General features: G+C 35.3%; 1 protein-coding gene across 7 annotated transcripts in view; it reads right to left on the reverse strand.

Moving 5' to 3' along the window:
- DOCK9 (dedicator of cytokinesis 9) overlaps positions 1 to 22,218 on the reverse strand; it is a 126,306-nt gene that overhangs the window by 42,659 nt on the left and 61,429 nt on the right. For all 7 annotated transcript variants that reach the window (XM_082767091.1, XM_082767095.1, XM_082767096.1 and 4 more), the window contains exons 10-30: positions 21,546 to 21,620; positions 21,303 to 21,443; positions 20,707 to 20,907; positions 20,452 to 20,574; positions 18,183 to 18,265; positions 17,461 to 17,583; positions 15,688 to 15,767; positions 15,420 to 15,607; positions 15,241 to 15,306; positions 14,195 to 14,287; positions 13,785 to 13,908; positions 13,297 to 13,418; positions 11,860 to 11,946; positions 11,129 to 11,218; positions 9,762 to 9,877; positions 9,554 to 9,623; positions 9,274 to 9,399; positions 9,074 to 9,145; positions 3,506 to 3,652; positions 2,886 to 2,969; positions 2,199 to 2,310 (exon numbers count right to left, since the gene is read on the reverse strand). In XM_082767091.1, coding sequence (XP_082623217.1) covers positions 2,199 to 2,310; positions 2,886 to 2,969; positions 3,506 to 3,652; positions 9,074 to 9,145; positions 9,274 to 9,399; positions 9,554 to 9,623; positions 9,762 to 9,877; positions 11,129 to 11,218; positions 11,860 to 11,946; positions 13,297 to 13,418; positions 13,785 to 13,908; positions 14,195 to 14,287; positions 15,241 to 15,306; positions 15,420 to 15,607; positions 15,688 to 15,767; positions 17,461 to 17,583; positions 18,183 to 18,265; positions 20,452 to 20,574; positions 20,707 to 20,907; positions 21,303 to 21,443; positions 21,546 to 21,620 — 2,323 coding nt within the window. The remainder of the gene's footprint in view (positions 1 to 2,198; positions 2,311 to 2,885; positions 2,970 to 3,505; positions 3,653 to 9,073; positions 9,146 to 9,273; positions 9,400 to 9,553; positions 9,624 to 9,761; positions 9,878 to 11,128; positions 11,219 to 11,859; positions 11,947 to 13,296; positions 13,419 to 13,784; positions 13,909 to 14,194; positions 14,288 to 15,240; positions 15,307 to 15,419; positions 15,608 to 15,687; positions 15,768 to 17,460; positions 17,584 to 18,182; positions 18,266 to 20,451; positions 20,575 to 20,706; positions 20,908 to 21,302; positions 21,444 to 21,545; positions 21,621 to 22,218) is intronic.

The raw sequence follows: 22,218 nt of genomic DNA on the forward strand, positions 1-22,218 counted from the left end.
TCCAGTATCTTGTTCTACGGACATCCCTCATCCCTTAGTGCATAGAAATCCTGAGTCTCTTGCTGTAGAGAAACTAATACTTCGCCTTAAGTCTTCTGTGTGAACCTTGCCATTTACAAATCTTTAACTAAGTCACTGTTTTGATTGCAGCAAATACTACTCAACTGTTGTGTTAAATAGGCTAATGATTAACTGATGATTAAGTACTACTAAAGAAAAAAATCATAAAAAAAAAATCTATTTTGCAGTTTACCTCAAAGGAATTAATAATAAACCTTAAACTGTTGATATATCAGATCTGTGTAAAAATGTCATCCGTGACATGGACATCAATGGCAACAGGAACAGTTTCTACCACTATAGCAGCACTAAATGGCTGAACAAGGAAAACTCAGGACATTTGCTGAATGGAGATGGTGATTTAAATAAAGTGGAGTTGGGTAAGACTGAGGTATTTTTGTTGCCTTCACTGCCATAGTTACCAGGCCTTGTGAGTCTAGGGATTAGGTTCAAGAAAAGGAATTATCAGTAGTGGATGAGAATCATGTCAGGGATCTTCTAAGAGACCCATGTAAATACATGGCACCAGATGAGATGCTGAGAGAGTTAGTTAGTATCGTTGGAAGGCCACTCCCTATCACCTTTGTTAAGCCATGGAGATCGGGGGCTCCCATAATCAGAGCCTTGCAATGACTGAAGAGAAGCAGATGTAACACACATCCAAAAAAAAAAAAAAAAAAAAAAAAAAAGAATTACAGGACTCACAGTCCTCTTAGAAACTATTTTTTGACAAGCAAAGGAGAAGAGTATGACCAGGAACATTCAGGATAGATCTGTGCAGGGTAAACCATATATCCTGGTTTAAGCTGGGATAGAGTTAATTTTATTCCTAGTAGCTGTTATGGTTCTGTGTTTTGGACTTAGGATGAGAATAACACTGATAAACACACTGATGTTTTAGGTGTTGCATGACACCTAAACCTGCCTTTTTTATAAAACTTACTAGATCTGTGGGTATGGGGAGAATAGCACTTGCCAGCATTGTCTCTCGCGGCATCATTGCATCTAGCCTGGGACATTACAGTCTGTGTGAGTAGACACCTAAACGTGCCAAAGAGCTACGTGGATCATTGGACTCCAAGGTTGGTGTTTAATGGTTTGCACTTTACTTGGAGACCAGCTACAACAGGAGTTTTCCAGGCCCTATCCTATTTAAAACTACTTCATCCACAACCTGAAAGAGGAGATGGAGTTCGCCCTCCTCAGGTTTGCGGATGGCAAAAAAAACTGAAGGGTATAGTTCGTATGCTTGGGGGCAGGGCTGCATTTCAGAAAACTCTAGATGGGCTAAAGGAACTTGACTCAACAGGGACAAATGTAAAATTTTGCACCTGGGATGGATGAACTCCCTGTGATGATACAAGATATCGAACGACTGGCTTGGGAGCAGCTCTGCTGAAAGCAATGTCCTGGTGGACAGCAAGTTAAATAGGAATCAGCAGGGCATCCTGGCAATAATGAAGGCTAACAGCATACAGACCAACATGTACCAACAGCAGTACATCAAGGGAAGTGGTTATTCCCCTCTATTGACATTTATTAGACCTATCTGTAATGCCATGTGGAGTATTTGTGCCTTCTAGTATGAGAAAGATAAGTTAACTTGACTGAGCTCAGTGGAGTGCTGTCAAAGCAGATATAAGGCTGGAGAGCGCATGCCTTGCCAGGACCAACTGAGGAAACCACGCTCATTCAATCCACAGAATGAAAGGCCTGAGGTGACATGAGCAGGAAGGTAGACTACAGACCTACTGAAATCCCTTCACACCTGAATGATTCTGTGAAAAAAATACATCAGGCCTCACGCTGCGCACCCGCCTAAAGGGATGCTGCAGCTTTTAATTCACTAGCTGTGGCAGTCTAACTCAAAATCAAAACAAAGAAGCAAACATTCAGAGCAAGAAAGGAAGGCAAGAGTCAAAGACAGTTTACCCTGCGTTTCAATAACTAGGTACTTTGCACAGATTACTCTGCTACCTAAACTACTCCTTTGAGTTTACAGAGATCAAAATTTGACATTTCCATTTAATAACATTGAGGTTTCTTACACATCACAGACCTGAATTTACACAGCTTATTTGTTTAACAAGAAAAAGGTGACACCTGAGAAATACACCACAGACTGTAGAAGAATTTACCTTGGTATCTCTGAACTCTGCCTTTTCCAAACGGCATTGGTAGATTCAAAGGTATGTAGTGCTCATGATTACAGACTACACGGAGAAATTCAAATTTGAATTCAAAAAGAGTCTGCAAAAGTAATTTTAAAGTATAAATTAAACAACTGATGCAGCAATTTGAGTAACATTAAAAACAGCTTTCTTACACACAAAGGTGATTTCTCTCAGTTTTGCAGTGTGAAGGATACAGTCCTGTCAATGTTCTGTATGTCAGCAAAAAATACTTTTAACACAATTCATACTTGACAGCTGGATATAATTCTAATAATTTTGGACAATGGGAACAGTGATTTGGACATGCATATATAATAAGCTATAATAAGCTATAAGAACAGTCTGAACTCTCAGAAGAGATTCTTTGGATTACTGGTACAAGCTCTTTCCTCTACAGTAAATTTAGTGCTTAGTGTTGCCCACCCCTCTTCATTTTCTCAATATACATGCTCTACAGTTGTGAAGTTGCACCTGGAGACAGGAATCAAAATATGAAAAAGTGATTTTATGGGAAAAAAAATGATCTAGACACAGTGTACATGCTTCTAAGTCACATGCTTGAGTGTAACTAGAAACAAGTCTGAAGGACTCTATCCACATGCATCAACAAGAAGACAATCCTTAAAACTAATTTGTTTAAAAACAGAGTACCTTTGGATCTCCTGGTGCAAAGCAGCTGATGTAGTTATTGATTTGCTTGAAAACAAAACCTCTGTCCATAAAAGTAAAACACCTCTATGGGAAAAACAAACAAACAAGATGGAATTGATTTAGTATTGCTTCAGTGCTCAGTACTTGTTTATTTTCCAAACACATTGATATTTCAGTCAGTTTGAACATAAACAGTAAAACAAGCAATTTAAATATACCTATACATATGCATACCAAATTTCCTCTTATCATCCAGAATGGAAACTGCAAATAAAACAACTGTTATGTTACAACTGTTATAAATAAAATATTACTGAAAGCATGAAATCTTTCTGGGATTAAAAGATAACTAGATCATATTGAAGGGGAGGGGAAGACAAGAAAAAATAAAAATTTTGATAAAATGTAAATTCATTAAAAATCAAACCTCTGAAAATATGTATTTTTGATCACAGAAGACAAATTGTATTTCAATGCATTTTAACTTGGACATAGAATTATACTTTGAAAGCATTATGCACGTTCAGTTTTATATGGGTCAGCTTTAAAATTCTTTAAAATTCATGAAGAAACAGCATTACTGCAAAAGTAACCACAGAGCCTGTCACTTGCGTACTTACTTTTATAAAGGCAGCAAGGCTGTGGTTGGCATTTTTTGAAGCCTCTGGATTGTCTCTGTACTTCTGAGTGATGTGTGGCATTAGCATATTAACAACCGTTTCAACCGCATGATGAAAGGAAGCGGAAAATCTCTGGTTTCGCAAGAGCTAGAAGCACAAATTCAGATACATATTTAATATGGTTTATAGCACTAAAATATACGAAAACTTATTTTACATAAGATATAGATAACTCGACATGGAAGGGAGACAAAGCATTAAGAGGTTTTCAAATTCTCATAGTAGTTTAAAATAGCATTTTATTTAAAGATTTTCCCGAGTCTTTTTTCAAGTCTCATCCATGGTTTTTTTCTTTCTTTCTCACTTTCTTTACTCTCCACATTTTAAGTTTCCACTCATCAGAAATATTTTCCTTTGCCATTAAGTTCTTTGTCACTTAGCTTAACAGATTTCCTCTACATTCATGATTTACCTGTTTCTACTCACCATCTATATTATTATCTTCATCAATTATTTCATACATCCCGACCAGTATTGGTCTGTAAGTTCTCTTCAACTTATTGCCGTTACAGAGTCTCTTTTATTTTTCTGTATCTTACAGTCTATAATAAATTGTCTTTTGTCTGTAGGGACTTAATGACTTGTGGGGTGAGGTTAAAGGAGAAGCTAGCTTTGACAAAAACCATTTTAACTGTCATTGCTTTTCTTTCTGAAAACTGTAAGATCAAAATATCCAAGTGCTTTGAATACTTTGTCATTTGTATACCTTTTTGAACTAAATTGAATGCAACATTCCTAGGCAGAACAAGTCATTTTCAGGGCACTACAGAAATCAATGATTATACAGTTTGCTCTCATTTGAGCTGTGCTCCAAAGACTTTAGATCTATCTTAAGAAAAATTAGGTTTCTAAAAATTAAGGTTGGAAGAGATACCCATATAAATATCAACAGTATTTATTAATGACATAAGGTATGTCAGTCAGTGCCCTAAAATATACTCAGTATTTTTTTTGACAGTAATTAAATATTTGTAAAATACCATAAAAATCATGCTATAGAAATAATTTTGCTGTACCTACAACTGCAGAATTTTATCAGAACTCCTAAGAAGAAAATATCTGAATGCATCTTTACTAGTTTACCCAACAAGACAGACAAAAGCAAGCAAAATATTTGAGAGAAGTTCTGCTTTTTCTTTCATGTGACAGAAAAGATGACAATGAGGTTAGTTCTAAAAGTGAAAATGTTTTTTAACATCATGTATGAAGGAAACAATGAAAATCTGCAATAGAAGTTCAGTTCAGTAGTTTTCTTTAGCCATAAAATTTATATCATAGTATTGCAGGAGACAAACAAGCAAGAACGGCAGTACACAGCAAAGAACTCGAATCTAAAAGCACATGTTAGCAGAACTTATTTCCATTGTACAATTTGAACAGCTCATATTTGAGGGTTGCTTTTAAAGATGCTATTAAAAACAAATAAAGTGTTAACCTGAAATGAATGAGGTTCCTATATAAGAAGTATATCTAACATACAGAATTGAAACAATCTGAACCTAAATGAAGCACTAGAATAAACTGGTACAGGGAAGAGTGGGACAAACAGAAACTAGAAGGGTATTTTCCAGTATCAAGTTCAGTTTGTTTGTTTTTATTTAAGTATGATTACTACACACTTCTATAACAATACCTATAAGTTCTCATAAGAAATGTGGCAACATTTTGGTAGTTTCAATGTTTCATAAAAAAAATCTCTGCATGAGCTGTTACCATTTTAGAAAGATTTAGGGTTATAAAACCTACTAAATTAATGAAAAACGTCACTACGCTTCCTTATCTTCTGAAATAGGATGGGAATCTTAAGTTAGAAGTGCCATCAGTATTTAGGTCACATTTTTGTGGTCTGTCTACTTCTTTTTGGCAACTTGAAATCATAAATAAAATGAAACTAGCCGTGAGAAGCTTCTTTGAAAATTTAGAGTTCTTTCATTAACAGTATTTGCTCTGTTTTATTTAAAATCACACTGATACAAGGTAATCAAATCTTTCTCAGTCATCTACAGCTGACACTCTTTCTTTACCAACTTTGTTTTCCTGTCAAATGAAAATCTTGTTAAAATTGAGTGTCTTCCTCAGATGCATGTGCTCTGCATATTTAATTTGTTAGATTTGTTATTGGGGTTACATGGGTCAGTAAAGGTTCACTAGCTTCGAGATAATGAGTCAGTATAATTATTTCCTTCCTCCACATGGATAACAACAATTTAAAAAAAACAAAACAAAACAAAACAAAAAACCCACACTTTTAGTAATGTGAATGCTCATCAGTGGCAGTAAACCATACTGTGCAGGAGATGCAGATTAAGGGAGAGAAAACTAAAATCATGGACAATGGCTGAGTCATTCTGAAAAGTGAATTTCATTTTTTTTTGTTTGTTTGTTTTACACAGACTCCTGCTTTTAAAAAGATTATGTTCTACTGTGCTTATTTTATCCACCATCTGATCCCAATTTAAAAATGTAATCACTAGCGTAAGAAAGTTATTATTAAATTAAGGAAATGGGTTTGCATGATAGCAAGTCAGCGGTTTATTTGAAGTTGTTTTATTATTTATTTATTTATTTAACATAAATACTTTTTCCATACTTGTGCAAAGTTTTGTAGGTTTGTTAAGTCAGGAAAAATTAGATAAACTCTGTTCAGCCAAGCCAAAACAACATTATTTTGCAGAACATCACCTAACCGAATCCAGCAAACATCCTCAAGCCATACAAGTATCACACATACCATGTTTTAAGAAACTTGCCCAGCTATACCACATTATGCAATTTAAGAAGATGCAATTTTTAAAAAAAGTTAAATACTGTAAAATAAAAAGCACTGCTAGGACTGTCAGGTACATACTGAAACAACAAAAATTCCTTTTTTTTTCTTCTTCCAATATCATTTTTAAATGATACGATTTTAATTCAGTTCCAGAAATCTCTGGAAAATTTCAACTTTAAATAAAAATCAATGTTTTCTGCTTTATCAGATTATATGTTCATTTCCACTTAATTTATTAACTAATGCAATTAATTTAATTATAATAGACAAAACCACAAAATACAGTGTGGTAAAACAAGAAATACTCCATTCACGGAGTGAACAAAGGCACAAACTCCTTCCTCAAGGAATATCAAATCAATAAAGGAAATTTACATTTATAGATCCTCCTGTCTTTTCCTAAACTATTTGAACAGGTACCACTGAAACTGCAAAATACCAGTGAAGAACAGAAAGAAGTCCGTATGATGATGTTTGAAGAATGGCATGCTAGCAAGGTCTATTGGTCTGCCATCCCTGCTGATGTAGGGGATGGAGAGTCATGCAGCACCACAGGCACAAGGGACATTGACGGATTAGAAATCACAGAAGTGCACGGGAATGGTCATACAGGAATTAGGGCTTCTCCCCCCAAAAAGGGGGCAGGATCACTAGCCCAACTGAAGTGCATCTACACCAATGCACATAGTATGGGCAACAAACTGGAGGAACTGGAAGCCATTCTACAGCAGGAGGGTTATGACAGCCGCTATCATCAAACAACCTTATAAAACATAAACTATAGACGTTGTCTATAAAACAACGCCTTATAGACCACCTAACTAGGCCAAAGAGGCAGATGAAATATCCTGCAAACAGCTGGAGAAGTCTCACAATCACTAGCCCTTATTCTTTTTTTCATCTATCTGCTGGAAATTCAACAGAGTGGAGAGGTAACAGCCTAGGAGGCTTCTAGAGCGTAAGATAACTTCCTGACACAGCTGGTGAGTGAGTCAACTAGGGATGGTGCCCCAGTGGACCATTTGCTTGTAAATAGAGGAGGACTTGTGGGTGATGCAAAGGTTATAGGCTGTCTGCTGCACAGCAATCACAAATTAATCGTCTGATTCTTAGAAAAGTAAGGAGTGGAGTTAGCAGAGCTGCCACCCTGAACTTCTAGAGGGCAGACTTTGGCCTGTTGAGGAGACTGGTTGGCAGAGTCTCTTGAGAGGCAGTCCTGAAGGGCAAAGGTGTTCAGGAAGGCTGGACACTCTTCAAGAAGGAAATTTTAAAGGTGCAGGAGCAGGCCATCCCCGCATGCCAAAAGATGGCTGTGGATGTGGTCTACGTAGATTTCAGTAAGGCTTTTGACACCATTTCCCACAACATTCTCCTGAAGAAGGCGGCTGCTTAAGGCCTGGATGGGTACATGCTTCATTGGGTTAAAAACTGGCTGGGCCCAAAGAGTTGTACTGAATGGAGTTAAATCCAGACTGGTTACTAGTAGTGTCTCCCAGGGATCAGTTTTCTTTAATATCTTTATCTAGATGAGGACATCAAGAGCCCCCTCAGTAAGTTTGCAGACAACACCAACTTAGGCACAAGCATTAATCTGCTTGAGGGTAAGAGGGCTCTGCATAGGGGTCTGGATAGGTTGGATCAATGGGCCATGGCCAACTGCATGAGGTTAAACAAGACTAAGTGCCGGGTTCTGGGCTTGGGGCACAACAACACCAGGCAATGCTGGAGGCTGAGGGAAGAGTGGCAGGAAAGCTGTTTGGCAGAAAAGGGACCTTGGGATATTGGATGATAGCAGGTGAAATATGAGCCAGCAGTGTGCTCCAGTGGCCAAGGCGGCAAACAGCACCCTGGCTTGTATCGAAATAGTGTGGCCAGCAGGACCAGGGAGATGATCGTTTCCTTGTACTCTGCTCTGGTGAGGCCGCACCTCGAGTGCTGTGTTCAGCTTTGGGCCCCTCAGTACAAGAAAGACATCAAGGTGCTAGAGAGTGTCCAAAGAAGGGCAATGAAGCTGGTGAAGAAAAATATGACAAGGAGTGGCTGAGGGAACTGGGGTTGTTTAGCCCAGAGAAAAAAAGGAGGCTCAGGGAAGACTTTATCATGCTCTACAATTGCCTTAAAGGAGGCTGTGAAGAGGTAGGTGCTTGGAAGAAGAGCCCAATTGCAAGTGATAAGACAAGGGGAAACAGCCTCAAGTTGTGTCAGGGGAAGTTTCAATTGGATATTAGGGAAAATTTAATTACTGAATGGGTTGTGCAGCACTGAAATAGGCTGCCCAGGGAAGTGGTTGAGTCACCATCCCTGGAGGTTTTCAAGAAATGTGTATATCTAGAACTTAGTAGCATGGTTTAGTGGTGGGCTTTAGTACTAGGTTAAAGGTTTGACTGGATGATCTCAAAGGTCTTTTCCAACCTGAATGATACTATGATAAATACTATACTTACTGAAAGGTCTAATGATTTACACAGGCTGCTCTACTATATGGATTTTAAGGGGTTTCTATCCTTTTAGAATGATTTTAAACCAAGCTCTGTAGATCTTTCTAATATCTCAATTCTAATATCTCAATTGCTTTCTCCTGCTTTGCTCTTTCCCTCCTTTCCTTACAAAAGAAATTGTTAAAAGTTTTTTGTTTTTTGTTTTTTTTTTTTTTTTTAAATAAAATTATACAATTGGAGAAGGAAGAGACTGCACAAATTGCCATTAGAGTAACTTTTTTTTTCCACAAGTTGACATACCTTCACTTTAGAGTTTTCTATCAAATACTGAGCCATTGATTTTATCAGAACTTCAAAGAAGAACCAGGAATACTGCAGAGAAAAGAAAATATTCTGTGAAATCACTGTAGGCATTGAGTAATAATTTCAATACAATTAATTCCTATACTTAAATTATGACCAGATAAGACCATACAGTAAAAGCATAGTTCAATATATACCTTAAGTAGCTTGTTGCTTGTAAGAAAATCAGCAGATGGCTTTAGAATTGTTGTCATGGACTTTGTCAATTCTTCATGTACTGTCTTATATTCAGAAGCAACGTAGGGTTCAGCTTTATAAGCATACTTAGGGAGGAAAAACAGAACATAATAGGAAACCATGACATAATAAGAAACAGTTGAAATCAAACTGATACAACTCTATTTATATATATATTTTATTTTTTTTTAAAGAGTTCATTTACTTTTAACTGGAGTTATTTTATTTAATTGTGCCTACCTTGACATAAGATCTCAAGTAGCTATCCAAGCCTTCTTCATGACACTGTGCAACAATATGGATGATAACCCTAGACAGAAGTCAGAAACCAAAACTAAGCAAGTCTACAAAGAAACCTATGATTGCAATTGCAAGTGTTATTCAGTTACACATTTATGTCATAACCCAGCCATCATTTAAACTCTGTGAAGAACTTGAAAATCTTTACCTTGTCACATTGACTGCAACTTCCTCTTGGGTTGCCCTAGTGAGAACTCTAAACAACTGATTGAGAACAGTTGGCAGGAAAGCTATCATCACATGGCCTTCCATAGCATGAAGGCTCTGAAAGAAAGCAGTAATGTTGTCACTCCCTTGAAATAAGGGCACTGAAATCACAAGTTCTAAAACTGCAAAAATTGCTGCAAGTATTTTTCCAAAAATATAGGCTGCTTGCGTTATTTGGTGTTAAGTACCCAAAATACAACTGCACAGAAGGCAACTGAGAAGAGTTTCCAACATAAATATTTGCACACATTAGGTTGCACACAGACATCAAGATGTCCATATGCAAGAGAAGTAAAGACTATTTGGGCTTCCGGGAGGCCTAGCTAAACAGGAGTTTGGCCTACTGAAACCAAGAATAGCAGTAACTCGTTATGTGCCACAGAAGATAGCATTTGTTTTCTGGTACCTTGAAGCGAGATAAAGTCAATACGATATGTAATTTAGTGGTGTGGAACATGCTCATACTGCGCAGTTAAGAGTCTTCTGGTATTTGACGACAAATAAAGAGTTTTAAACAAACTGTGGTTGCATTATGCTGACCCAGGGATTTTGGCAAGACATATTCTTGTCACTGAACCTAAAGATTTTGCTAACATCGAATTAATATAAATTTAAGTAAAGTAAGGAATAAGCTATCCAAATATATTACGGAAGTTTTAGGGCAGGGAAGATAGACCAGAACCACGTTTTTGACGTAACCAAAATCACAAAGCATATTCAGTTCAGAAGCGTGCCACATTCAATAGTTAAATCCTTATGTAAGCGTCATGGACAGACAGTCCAGTTTTATGAACTGACGATGAAGACAAATACAGTAATTAATTTTGTTGTGTCTAAGAAAATCTGGAGTTACTTGTGATACCTTAATGGATTTTAAGATGACTGAATTTTGGGTTCCACATTAAAAACATGGCCTATTTTGTTAATATAAAATTGCTATGGAAACCATACACTCTATTGATCTAGTCCTGAAAGACAACTGTAGACACGAACCTGATGACCATCTGAGCAAAATTTTAGAAAACAGGTCATCAATTCCTCATCATTCCCATGTGCAGTTTGATGTGATTAATTTGACACAACAGGCCATTGGTGTTCTGAAATTATCAGCCATAGTGCTAACCAATACTAACTCATTACTCCCTTAAGGTTTCATCTTACATTGTAATTTTAAGTTTATCTAGGGCAAGAAACATCTTCTTCTTTTATATTGTATATTACGTAAATGAGACCTAGACAATGTCTGAAGCTCCTAGGTTTCACAAAGATATAAAAAATTATAATTTGTTATTCACTGACATTTTATACCTTGAGATATTTTACTAGATCAGTTCCTAGTGCACGTGCTCCAGATTCCGTTTTCTGACAGTACTGAAAAAAATTATGCAAATGCTGGTCCTGTCAAAGACAAAAAAAAAATTAAACGTTATCTAACATGACTATCTAAAACATAACACATCATAATGTTTATACATGAAATCCATATATGTCTATATAACTTATTTTTGAAAGTTGAATGTAAGTGTGCTACTCTGAAGGCTAATTTTGTCTCCATGTAACACTTTTTTTTTTAAACCCACCTAAGAAATTCCCAGTACTTTTGAACACCCGTTATGCAAAACTTCATCTATATTTGCTTCAAACCAATTGACATGTGGAAAATAGAATAATTCATGTTAGTTATCCCAACTTATCATACTATGTATTTTATGAGCAGCTATAACAGGACTCCTTGCTTTGCAGACATGCCACTAAATAGCTTTCAGATGACTACAATCTCTTATCTAAATGGAAGTTTCAGAATGGAATGGATGAAAATATTAGACAAAAGTCTCACATTTTGAATAGCTTTGCTCTAAAATCTGCTGCTTTTCACAGCTGATGTGAAAGACAGAAACCATGCAGAACATCCAAGAGACAAAAAACAGTAAGATAGTAGCAGATTGGGTAGTAGAAGCTTCCCCAGATATTGTATATACATATCAGAAACATACATTATTCCTAAAACTTACTCTTATTACATTTGTTTTTTAACTCACCTGCGTATACACAGTTGACACCAGATGAGTGGATATTTTTAACAGCTGTTTGCCTCCATCTACCCATTTAATTTCAGGACCAGAATGCTGAACGCACACATGCAGAGGAAAAGTAAAATAATGTAGCAGTATACTAGAATAAGACAGTGCTTTCTTTATAGTACCACAAACAACACTTTTTTCTAAACAGAAGAAGAAATGTGTACAATGAATAAAGTCATAAAATAAAAAAGGAAAATTATGCAGGCAATATTACCTAAAGCATTTATGACATTTATTTTTAAAGTCCCACTGTAGTTTCCTTACTTACTAACAAAATGACTTTTCTTTGAAGTCACAGATTTCTTATTTCCCCTAAAATTGTGCAAAGAAATGTTTGGCTACAGAGAAACACGTACTGCTTTTCTGAAAAAAATAACTGAAGAATTTCTGTAGGTACTGACATAGTGTAAATCTTAACATGGGTCACCGACAGGTATTAGCCAGTACTTCCTTCCCATTCTCAGTTCTTTGCAAATGGGATGGGAAGGCTCACCTTTCTCCCCTGACAATCAGTTATGGAAAGACTTTACCCTTAGATCTACAACTAGTCTTGGTCCTAACCTCCTACCCATGGAGGTGAGCAGAGATGGACAGCAGAGGCATAAAAAAAAATACCTACAATATGAAAAGATGAAAGATGTAAAGATGTCAATGGCTGGAAAGCTTACAGTAGAGTTTAAAAAAGAAAAAGTGGTGGAATAGGAGGAGACCAACACCTCTTGCTGCTGATTTTAGGCCTCTTCCTCCAAAATGAGTCAATTTTCTCTCTGCATTTCATTCCTTTAGTCAAATCCCCTGCCACATTTCACATTTTGTATCCTCCTTGGTATTGTTTTTATTACTATTAATTTTGCAAGCTTTCTGCTTTGAAAAATACAACCATAAATTTTACTAGTGAAGTATAAAGATCACAAAAATCAAGATGTGAGAATAAGACTTTTTCAGGAATAAAGGACTTACTGAAAGGAGACAGCATGAAATGCTAAAAAGAATTTAGTAAAGGACTTCAGATTATTTGCATATCTTCATAAACTGAAAATACTTTAAAACACTTAAAAATTACTAACTTCAATTATTGCTACAAAATGAAACAAACATTTTCTAAATACATCAGCTAAATAATAACAGAAACACATAATTAACAGCTTACAGGAAAAACTACATTAGGGTAGGTTGATTCATATTCTTTTGAAAGTCAGAATTTAGTCATGAACTTTGCCTCCAGCTTGTGTTGGAGTTAATTTCTTTCTTTTAAGTCAGATGCATAACTTTTACAAAGAACTCCATTTCACATATAAAAACAAGTGACTTGATCTTATCAGGCTGGGGAATTACAATTAATTCTTCTCTCTCTATTTTTTTTTTGAAAGATTAGAACAATTTTATATACCATACCTTTCCAACCCCCACTTCTTGATAACTAAGATAGCCTGGTGGAAGATTTGCTGACACTGGAATGTGTTGCTCATTTGTCACCACTCTTCCATCTTTTATTAGTGGAAGCCAAGAATAGCCAACTATGAAACATGAAAGGAAAGTAATTTCAAATATGTCATGAATCTTTATATAAATGCTTACAAAAGTCTTCCAGTCTTCCAATATGTAATTCATAAACCAGAAAATGTTAATGTAAGGGTCAAATGATTCAAACTCACACAATTAGAAAGAATTGAAAAGGCAAGTAAATTCTTATGAGTTTGAAAATATATACATGTTGTAGGCATCCTAAAACATTTAAAACAAGAAATACTTAATGAAATCTTTCTGTCACTGTAATATAAAGCATCATATGGATCAAGGCAACAAAATCATAGTTTATCAGCTAAGCATACTTCATAAGATCTCCCAGGTAGTTACTGAAAGCAAACCACTAGCAGACACACCTTGTGTTTCAACAACATCTTTCTTCTTTGTACTCCCTTTGCTTGAATTGTCACAGCTGACATGGTAGAAGGTGAATAACAAATGGTGCTTTTCATGTAACTGAGTGGGCAATTCTATTTTAATCTGAAAAGCAAAGAAACACAACCTTTGTAGAAAACTTCAGTCAGAACAGTGACATGCCATACTGGTTGAACAATCTGACTTAAAAGCAGTTCGAGTTTGTTATTTGAAGCAAGATTCGAGAATTACACTTACAAAACTTTCAAAAATATTTAATTACAGTGAAAAGGAGGGTCTGATTTAACTGACACCGTTAGCAAGACCTTCACAACCCTAAAATTTTTGCTAGTATTTTTGAAATGTAGTTAATACTTAACACAGTAAAAATCACCTCAGAAATGTAGCTTACCTCGTCATAGAACTCCGGATTTTGGTGGTGATGCAAAACAGCAGCAAATGCACTTCTAGTAAATACTGGTCCGCCTGGTCTACCATAGATACACTAACAGTAGAAAAGAGGGAAAAAACAGAAACGACAACAAATTCTTTTTCACTCTTAGGTAAAAGTTTCACCAAGAATTTGAAATATTTTAAGTTGTGTTACATATTTCAGTAACAATGGACATTTTGTAATGCAACTTTTGTATGTCAAAAGTGTTGATCTTAATAAAAAAAAAAAAAAAAAACCACAAACTTAATGTGGATATCAGCAGTGATTAAAAACTAGAATTGATGAGTAAGCTATTGACCTCCTTTCAACTGCGGAATTTAGATGAATGCATTGTACAAAACAGCAAATCAAATTGCTATAGAGAAGCTGACAAGATGAAACATTGAAGCACCCCGACTTGGTTGAAAAACTGACGTGTCCTTTGAAAAAGGAATTTCTAAGGAAAGTGAATAAAGAGATTACTGCAAGGTCTCTAGAAGTTGTCTGTATGTTGCTATGATATTCTGATTATTACTGGAACCTATAAGGTCTTGCCTTTAACTCTTGGTTTCTTTGCACAGACAGACTACATCACCTGTAGTCTGCCTGCTGTGCAGTAGAGTTGACACTGTGGTTCACCTCAGAACTCCTATATATTTTTCAACTTCATTTCTTTCAGGCACTTCATATATACTGTGATAGCTCAGGAACAAATACAGACTTGGTTCTGTAGATGGTCTAAAGATTTATTGTTTTTACTGCTTAGAAGTTAGAGCAGGCATAAGGCACCCTTGTTTGCAACAGGTTTAATACTGGGATTTTTGTTGATATAAGGAAAGAAAATGCTCTTAGTAATCTTTTATTTCAAAAACAAGCAAATCATCTAGAAGTTACTTCTATATCAAATGCAAAAGAAGGACAGAAAGCTACCACCTCGAGCTAGATAAAATCAATCAAGTATTAGTGTCCTGATTAGCTAACTGGTCACAGTTTTCTTTAAGCAGTCACGAAAAGCGAAGACTAACCTTTAAAGGCAAAGAATCCTCTTCATCAGAATCCTTGAACTCAATGCATACTGCAATATTTCTAGCCTAAAGCAGCATTCAAAAACAAAAACACTTAATTGGAAGGAACATCACAGAAATATAGTATGTAAACAGTATCAGTGCATTGGAAAAAGAATGTATTGTTTGCCTATACTCACCTTTGCAAAAGTCTTTTGACTGTCATATTTCAAGTGCTTTGGATAAACATAAAGATGATTGTTGTAAATGGTGAAAGGCTGAGTGTGTCTTGGTATACAGGGAACAAATTCCTCTATTTCAAGCGTTACTAGTGTCTTGGTACTATTTTCAAACTGTTTCATAGGAATGTATGATGAATTAACATAATCTGAAAATATATTAAAAATCAATATAAAGCTGAAGAGAAAACAACTGAATGTCCATTTAACAGTGTTTATTAATACTTACTTGGAAAATCTGGTGACACATTATCAATTGTAACATCCAGATTTCCTAAAATAACAGGAAGCTTGGCCATCTTTTCAGGCCTAGTGGAAGAAAAAACAAAACCAAAAACCTCAAAGTCAGGCTAAATGCAAAGCTATCAGAATGCCAGAAAAAAAAAAAATAGGGGGGGGAAGAGGTGGGAAAGAGAATAGGAAACAGAAGCAAAAATAACATCCTGAAATAGGAGTATGAGAGGAAAGGTGGTTTGGGGGTGGACGACTTTATTATTTTTTTTCCTCTTCTCTTTTTAAGAATTTAAAAGAGAACTAAGGCTTTATTCACAAATGTGAAAATAAGTAAGAAAAAGCACTTTGATTCCCTTTCTTTATATTGAAGTGAAAGCCTTTTAAAAATACAGATTTTCTTTGTCTTGTAGTAACTCAATATAATTGGCAAAGAGGGTATAGCCTTAAACTTAAATGGCCATCAATGAGCATTGATATTAATAGGATAAACCTGGGGGAAGACCAAAGAGGAAGCGAAATCAGTAAGTTAACAAAATGCGTCTTTCTCTCAGTAATTTTTTTCTGTGTTGTTCTTTTCCTAGAGTAACAATAATATTTAGTCTTAACAAGACTACAATAACATTTCTTAGATGTTTCCATCCATGTAGATAATCCAAAATATGATTTGAAGTAGGGGCATTTTCCATGTTAAAATATCAGTACAGTACCTTTTTTTAATTATTATTATTATTAATTATTGCAAAGGAAACAGCTGCAGTATTTTCCAAAAATACTATCCTGCACTGTATTGTGGTTGAAGTATGGATTCTGATTCCAATAGTTAAGCCTTAGACATTACAATCTCTTTCTTACTAAAATTCCTGTGAAATACCATACACAAATCCACAAATAAGGTACTGGAATAACCAAAAGCATTTCCATAATTCACAAAGTAAAGTGATGTGGTAGACTAATTTACTATATTAAGTTCAGATTCAATAATATTGTTTATAGCAAGGAGTAGCTGTACACAGCAATTTCAATGCTATGTAAATGTCAACGAAACTTTGAGGAGCTATATAAAATTGAATTAAAATACCTGTTACAAACCTCACTACCTAAACAGATTTGGTAAGTAACAATAAAATAAAGAAGCTATATCAAAAGCCTTTTAAGATCTGTGCTTAGCAAACATTAATATAAAATAACAGAAATGGAAATGCCTTTGCAAAGCAGGAAAAAATTCTCAGTAAATCTAAATATTTTAGTTATTTAATATGATCATCAGTCAATAAGAGATTCTTAAGCCTTGCACAAAAAATGATGCGATCTTTAGGAACAGTTTGTAAAAAAGTATGATTGGTATACTGTTGTTGAGGCATTCTAAGCCAGATGCACTCCCAAGGAAGGTGGAGTGGATACCAACTTGAAGCCCCCTCCCCTGAGACCTAGCGTCCTCTTTCCAAGGTCAGTGCGTGTGATACTTGCTCATACTTTGCTTCCTGTGAGAGCCAGAACACTGCATCGTGCAGGCGTAACACCTAACATAGAGGTACTTGAGTATATGATGGTTATACATAGCATAATACTTCAGTCCTGCTCAAAGCCCTCAAATGCTGCAAAGGAGAGATCTGTAGGTTGTGTGAATGCACTGAATGTCTGTACAATTTTTGTATTTTAAGTGAAAACATAAATATATACATCAGAAGATGTTCTTCAACTGGAGCATCTAATAAGAGAAAAGATTATTGTTTAATTTTCAGGATAGAGTGAGGAAAATTAAACTTACTTGCGGAAATCTGCTAACAATTTCAGCATGTCTTCATTTGAAAGCTTGTTACTGTCTTGTCTGAAAAGAGGTGAAAATCTTGCATTTTTGTCCAGTGTTCCCGAGGCATCTTTAAACAATGTCCTGAAAGTCAAAGTCTTGCTTTCAGATGAGTTAATACAACTGTTGCAATTATCTTCAAGAAACTTCTTTACTACAAAGTAGAACATACTGCACTATCCTTCATATTAAATACTCAATATTCCTTTCATTGTAGGGAAGTTTTAACATATAAATAGCTCAGTGTAACAAATGAAAGAGAAATGTTTAATTCTTAGTAAAATTAAAAATCTTGACAATGGAAAACAGTTGCCAATATTCAAGAGTTTGAACAATAATGTGATAAATTTTCAACTTTTTTCCTACTACAAACCTTAAGTCTACATTTGCTTTTCAGAAATCTTTGTTTAATTGAAAGCAAAACAAAAAATAATTTAAATAGCACATTGAGATTTAAACAAAATGAGATGCAGAAGATAATAGGTTGAGTTGAAGGGGACCTTAAAGATCACCCAGTTCCAACCCTCCTGCTATAGGCAGGGATGTCACCCACTAGATCGGGTTGCTCAGGGCCTTGTCCATCTTGGTCTTGAACACCTCCAGGGGTGGGGCATCCACAGCTCCTCTGGCCAATGTTAAAGAAAAGTGAGGAAAAACTACATATTGGCAAGATTTGTCCTTACCTAGCTGCCCAGGCAAAAGGCATTCTATATTGACCTAGTCTCTGGCATGCCTGCTTAGCGTTCTTCAAAACTTTCTGTGCAACCTTCAAGGGACGTAAGAAATTGTCAAGTTTTATAAACAACAAAACTCTACCATACAAGAAAAAAACACACATTGACACAGATATAAATTAAATTAATACCTCTTAACAATTCATTTCAGGTTAAGCAAGGCCTGCTGATCTCGCAACATTTCACAAGTGAAAACAAACCCATCCACACCTCCTGATAACACATTTAATTAAGCAAGAAAAAAAAAAAAAGAATTGCTAACAAGTCATCTGATTTCTGCCTTTTTTAAAATGTAAATATTCAACAACTGATAACTTAACCATCAGAAAAGAGAATGAGATGGGACAAATTGTTCTCATTAGAATTTTCAGGTTTTGGTTTTGTAAACTATGAAATATGAACAAATACTTCCATTATATTGAACCAACAAGCAGAGCTAGAAACTCACTATTTTGAAATGTTCAACACAGTGCTAAACCACTTGACCTATGGCAGAACCTCCTGACAGAGCAGTAGGTTTCTCTTTTCCAGAAGTCAGCTTTCTGTGTGTACCTAACACAGTGGAAAGTATTTTCTAGAGGCAGAAAAACCCAGAGTAAACCTGCTTGAATACTATCCCTGATCTATGCTGTTGACATTAAGAGCTGTTTCTATTGGTGTGCCCTTTAAGCCAACTCTCTATTATCCTTTCTTGTAAAAAGATGAGAAATTACATTTAAAAGCACAAACTCTTGATCAATAATTATCATTATTCCCCAATATCAGTGTTTAATGGTAGAACAAGTGATCTATGTAATTTTTTTCTTCCATTTTTTCCTTCTCCTTGACCAGAGCAGCAATTCTGCAGGGAACTGGAACTTGCTTATTGCACTGACATAAGGGGAGGCCTACATAGCTGGTCAGTACTGTTCTGCTTTTGTTTCCAGCTAATTCAGTGTAATCCCAAAGAACAAGAATAGACAAAAATTCAAACTAAGGATTCAATTGTGTAAAGTTACGAGCAAATGAAAACCAGAAACGGGCAGCATAAGTTAATATAACAATGAATGTTCTTATTTGGCTGTTACTGTAACACAGGTCAACATAGCATTCAGCATCAAATTTTGGAACACTTGGGCTTAACTAACTTTCCTGTGTGGCACAGGCCCAAGACCACCAAAAAGCAGTTATTCAGTTCAATTTTGCTTTAACTCAGTAACAGTCAGCACGCACTTCAAAAACAGGCTCTCAAAATGCAGAGCTGTTGCTTTCTAATGATAGCTGCAAAAAAATCTCAGCCATTCCTGGAAAAGCAAATCAGTAGCCTGCTCTATATTAAGACCAAGTGAAAAATACAGTTTTTTGCATTTAACTTAGCCAGAACTAAATCAGTAGGAGAGAACACTGTTCCTCTGCAGAGACTGAGTGTTAACCCTTCATTCGTCCCTTTTCCTAGCTGAAAGCAGGAGGAATATCAACAACACCTGACATTGCTTACAAAATCTCTATTACCCTCATCGGACTATTTAAACACTGCTCTAAGCCAACAAAATTAAAACACTGTTGCTTCACTGACAGACAAGAAACAGCAACTGAACAAGTTTCTTGTTAGCTAAGTTTCAAAAAAAAAAACCAAAAAAAACCCTTAACATTAAAATGTTACATTATCCTAGACTTCTAAAAAATTCATGTTTCAGTGGTTTATTTCCAAAGGTGATACAGAGTTCCTTCAAACCTACAGAGCATGTCAAACGTAAAAATCTACTCTTAATGATATCGGTGGTTCTGAAGGAAATCAGTAAGAATATAGATATGAAAGTTACAGTGAACAATGGTCACTGAAAACTGAGCTAAAGAAAAAGACTGTAACAATTATATAGTAAATGAGATCCATTAACTAATAGAGATATGCAGTTAGTTTCTGACTTATATTTAATATTTCACTTGCAACTCAACTTTCACATTGAAGATTAGCATTCTTTCATCAGTTTAAAGCCATTAAAAATTATAGATTGTCATGATTACAAAGAGCTAAATAATTTTTTTTAATTATATACTGGACTTTACTGATAAAATTTCAATAACAACAGTTACTACTAATAACTAGAACTTACTAAACCAAATCATTGTCACTGGAATACCTTATAAAAGAACCATGTTTTTGATCGACATTTTTTAACTCCAAATCAGCCTGTCCTGCCTCACTATTTTTTCAGTGCCACAAAAGAGGATAACGTACCTTTGAAGAATCTGAACTTTTCATGTATGGTTCAGCGCAATGCGTAATACTTCCCTGTAATACTTTTTCTATTCTGGCCACAAGGAAAATGTCAGGATGAGGACACGTGACTGAAAATATTCCCTAAAAATAAAACACAAGATAAATATAAAATGAAAATGCACGCACTTTTTACATCACATAACAAAAAGCCATTTGAAGCATGATGGACAACTGCCCTATTCAAAATCCAAGCCACATTTCACTAATTCTTACCTGCTTTGGATATTGTAACATCGTTTCATAAATGTCTTGAATTCTGTGTGAACCATCACCACTGCCATTCATCATTGGTTGAGGTGCATTGGATAGCATGTGCCTTACTGACGTGTGGTTCAAATCAACATGGAAATCTGCAGAAATCTTCCGGTTGTTTTTAATATCAAATAGTGATAATGTGACAAAGAAAGGTTCTACCTAGACATTTTAAAAAATAATGAAATGTCATTGTTATCATCTATATTATTGTAAAAACATGTATGACAGGAAGATGAATATCATATTTGTAAATAAAGGACCACAACTCTAGATATTACTGACATTGTATAGAAGACAGTACAAGAAAAATTTCAAAAAATTTCTTTTTTCAAAAAATTTCTTATTTCAATTTCTACAACACAAGGTTTGTTACAAAGGTACTTCTTATAGCATTTAGGCTCTCATTTCAATTTAAAAGAGTAGGAACACCCATAAACACTCATGAACAATGTTTCTCAATCATAGCAAAGACTTTTGCTATTAGGAACACTGTCAGCAAAATATTGAGACATCCGTTACAGTATTAACAGAAAATAATTAGGTGAATGACTTACATTTGTTGTTGGTCCTTCTTCATTTTCAGCAACACAGCTTTGCAAATTGAAAGATAAATCATTACACTTCACAAGAATTTTTTTTCCAAACTTCTCTTCAAATGGCTTCACGTCTGGTTCAATACCAGAAAAGTCAAGTTTCTTTAAAAAGAGAAAAAGAAAAGGAAAATTAAGTATGTTATTTTTCATACCCAAAGGATCAACGTACAAGGAAGAGTGTTATTTCCTTTTAAAAAGTCTAACCTGTGCATCTGGATCCAAGGCAAAAAGTTTAACTCTGCTTTCACTTTTGATCTTTATTTCTGCTTCTCTGGTACTCTGTCCAAAATAAGAAAAACAGTCATTTAATAGTGTGATACAAAGAAAGTGGTTTTCAATCTCATTCTTTTTTCCTGTTCAAAGCTTTAAATATTTTTAATTCATGCACTCTTCTCTCCCTGAACTTTGCAACTGCTTCGTTTAAATTGCTCCATCATGTCCAAGCAAAAAGAAAAACATATTTTCCTTTGCTTTTTTGAAGACTGGATTTTCCAGTCTCCAAAACATTAAAAACAGATAAATAAAAAACACATCAGCAACATGTGGCCTTCCAAACTAAAGGAAAGTATACCCCAGTGTAGCTCATATACCATGCTGACTCCTTAAACAATAGATAACTTTCACATTATTTTATTGAAAAACAAACAAAACAAAAAACCACACCACAAAGAAGCATGAATGGTATGAACGTAGGTTGAAACTCAGAGCGATAGTGAGACCATAATGCTGCTCTGGAAGCAACAGGTTAGCTAAGTTAAGAAACACAATCAAATATTTTTGTTGTTTTGTTTTATTCCTGTTCTTGAGCTCTACTGCCAATGAAGTGTTTTTTCTGTGGGTAGATGGAGGGAAAAAAGAAAGCTGTCCAAGAGACAAA

This window comes from Aythya marila (genome assembly GCF_965140915.1).
Source record: "Aythya marila genome assembly, chromosome: 1".
Lineage (NCBI taxonomy): Eukaryota > Metazoa > Chordata > Aves > Anseriformes > Anatidae > Aythya > Aythya marila.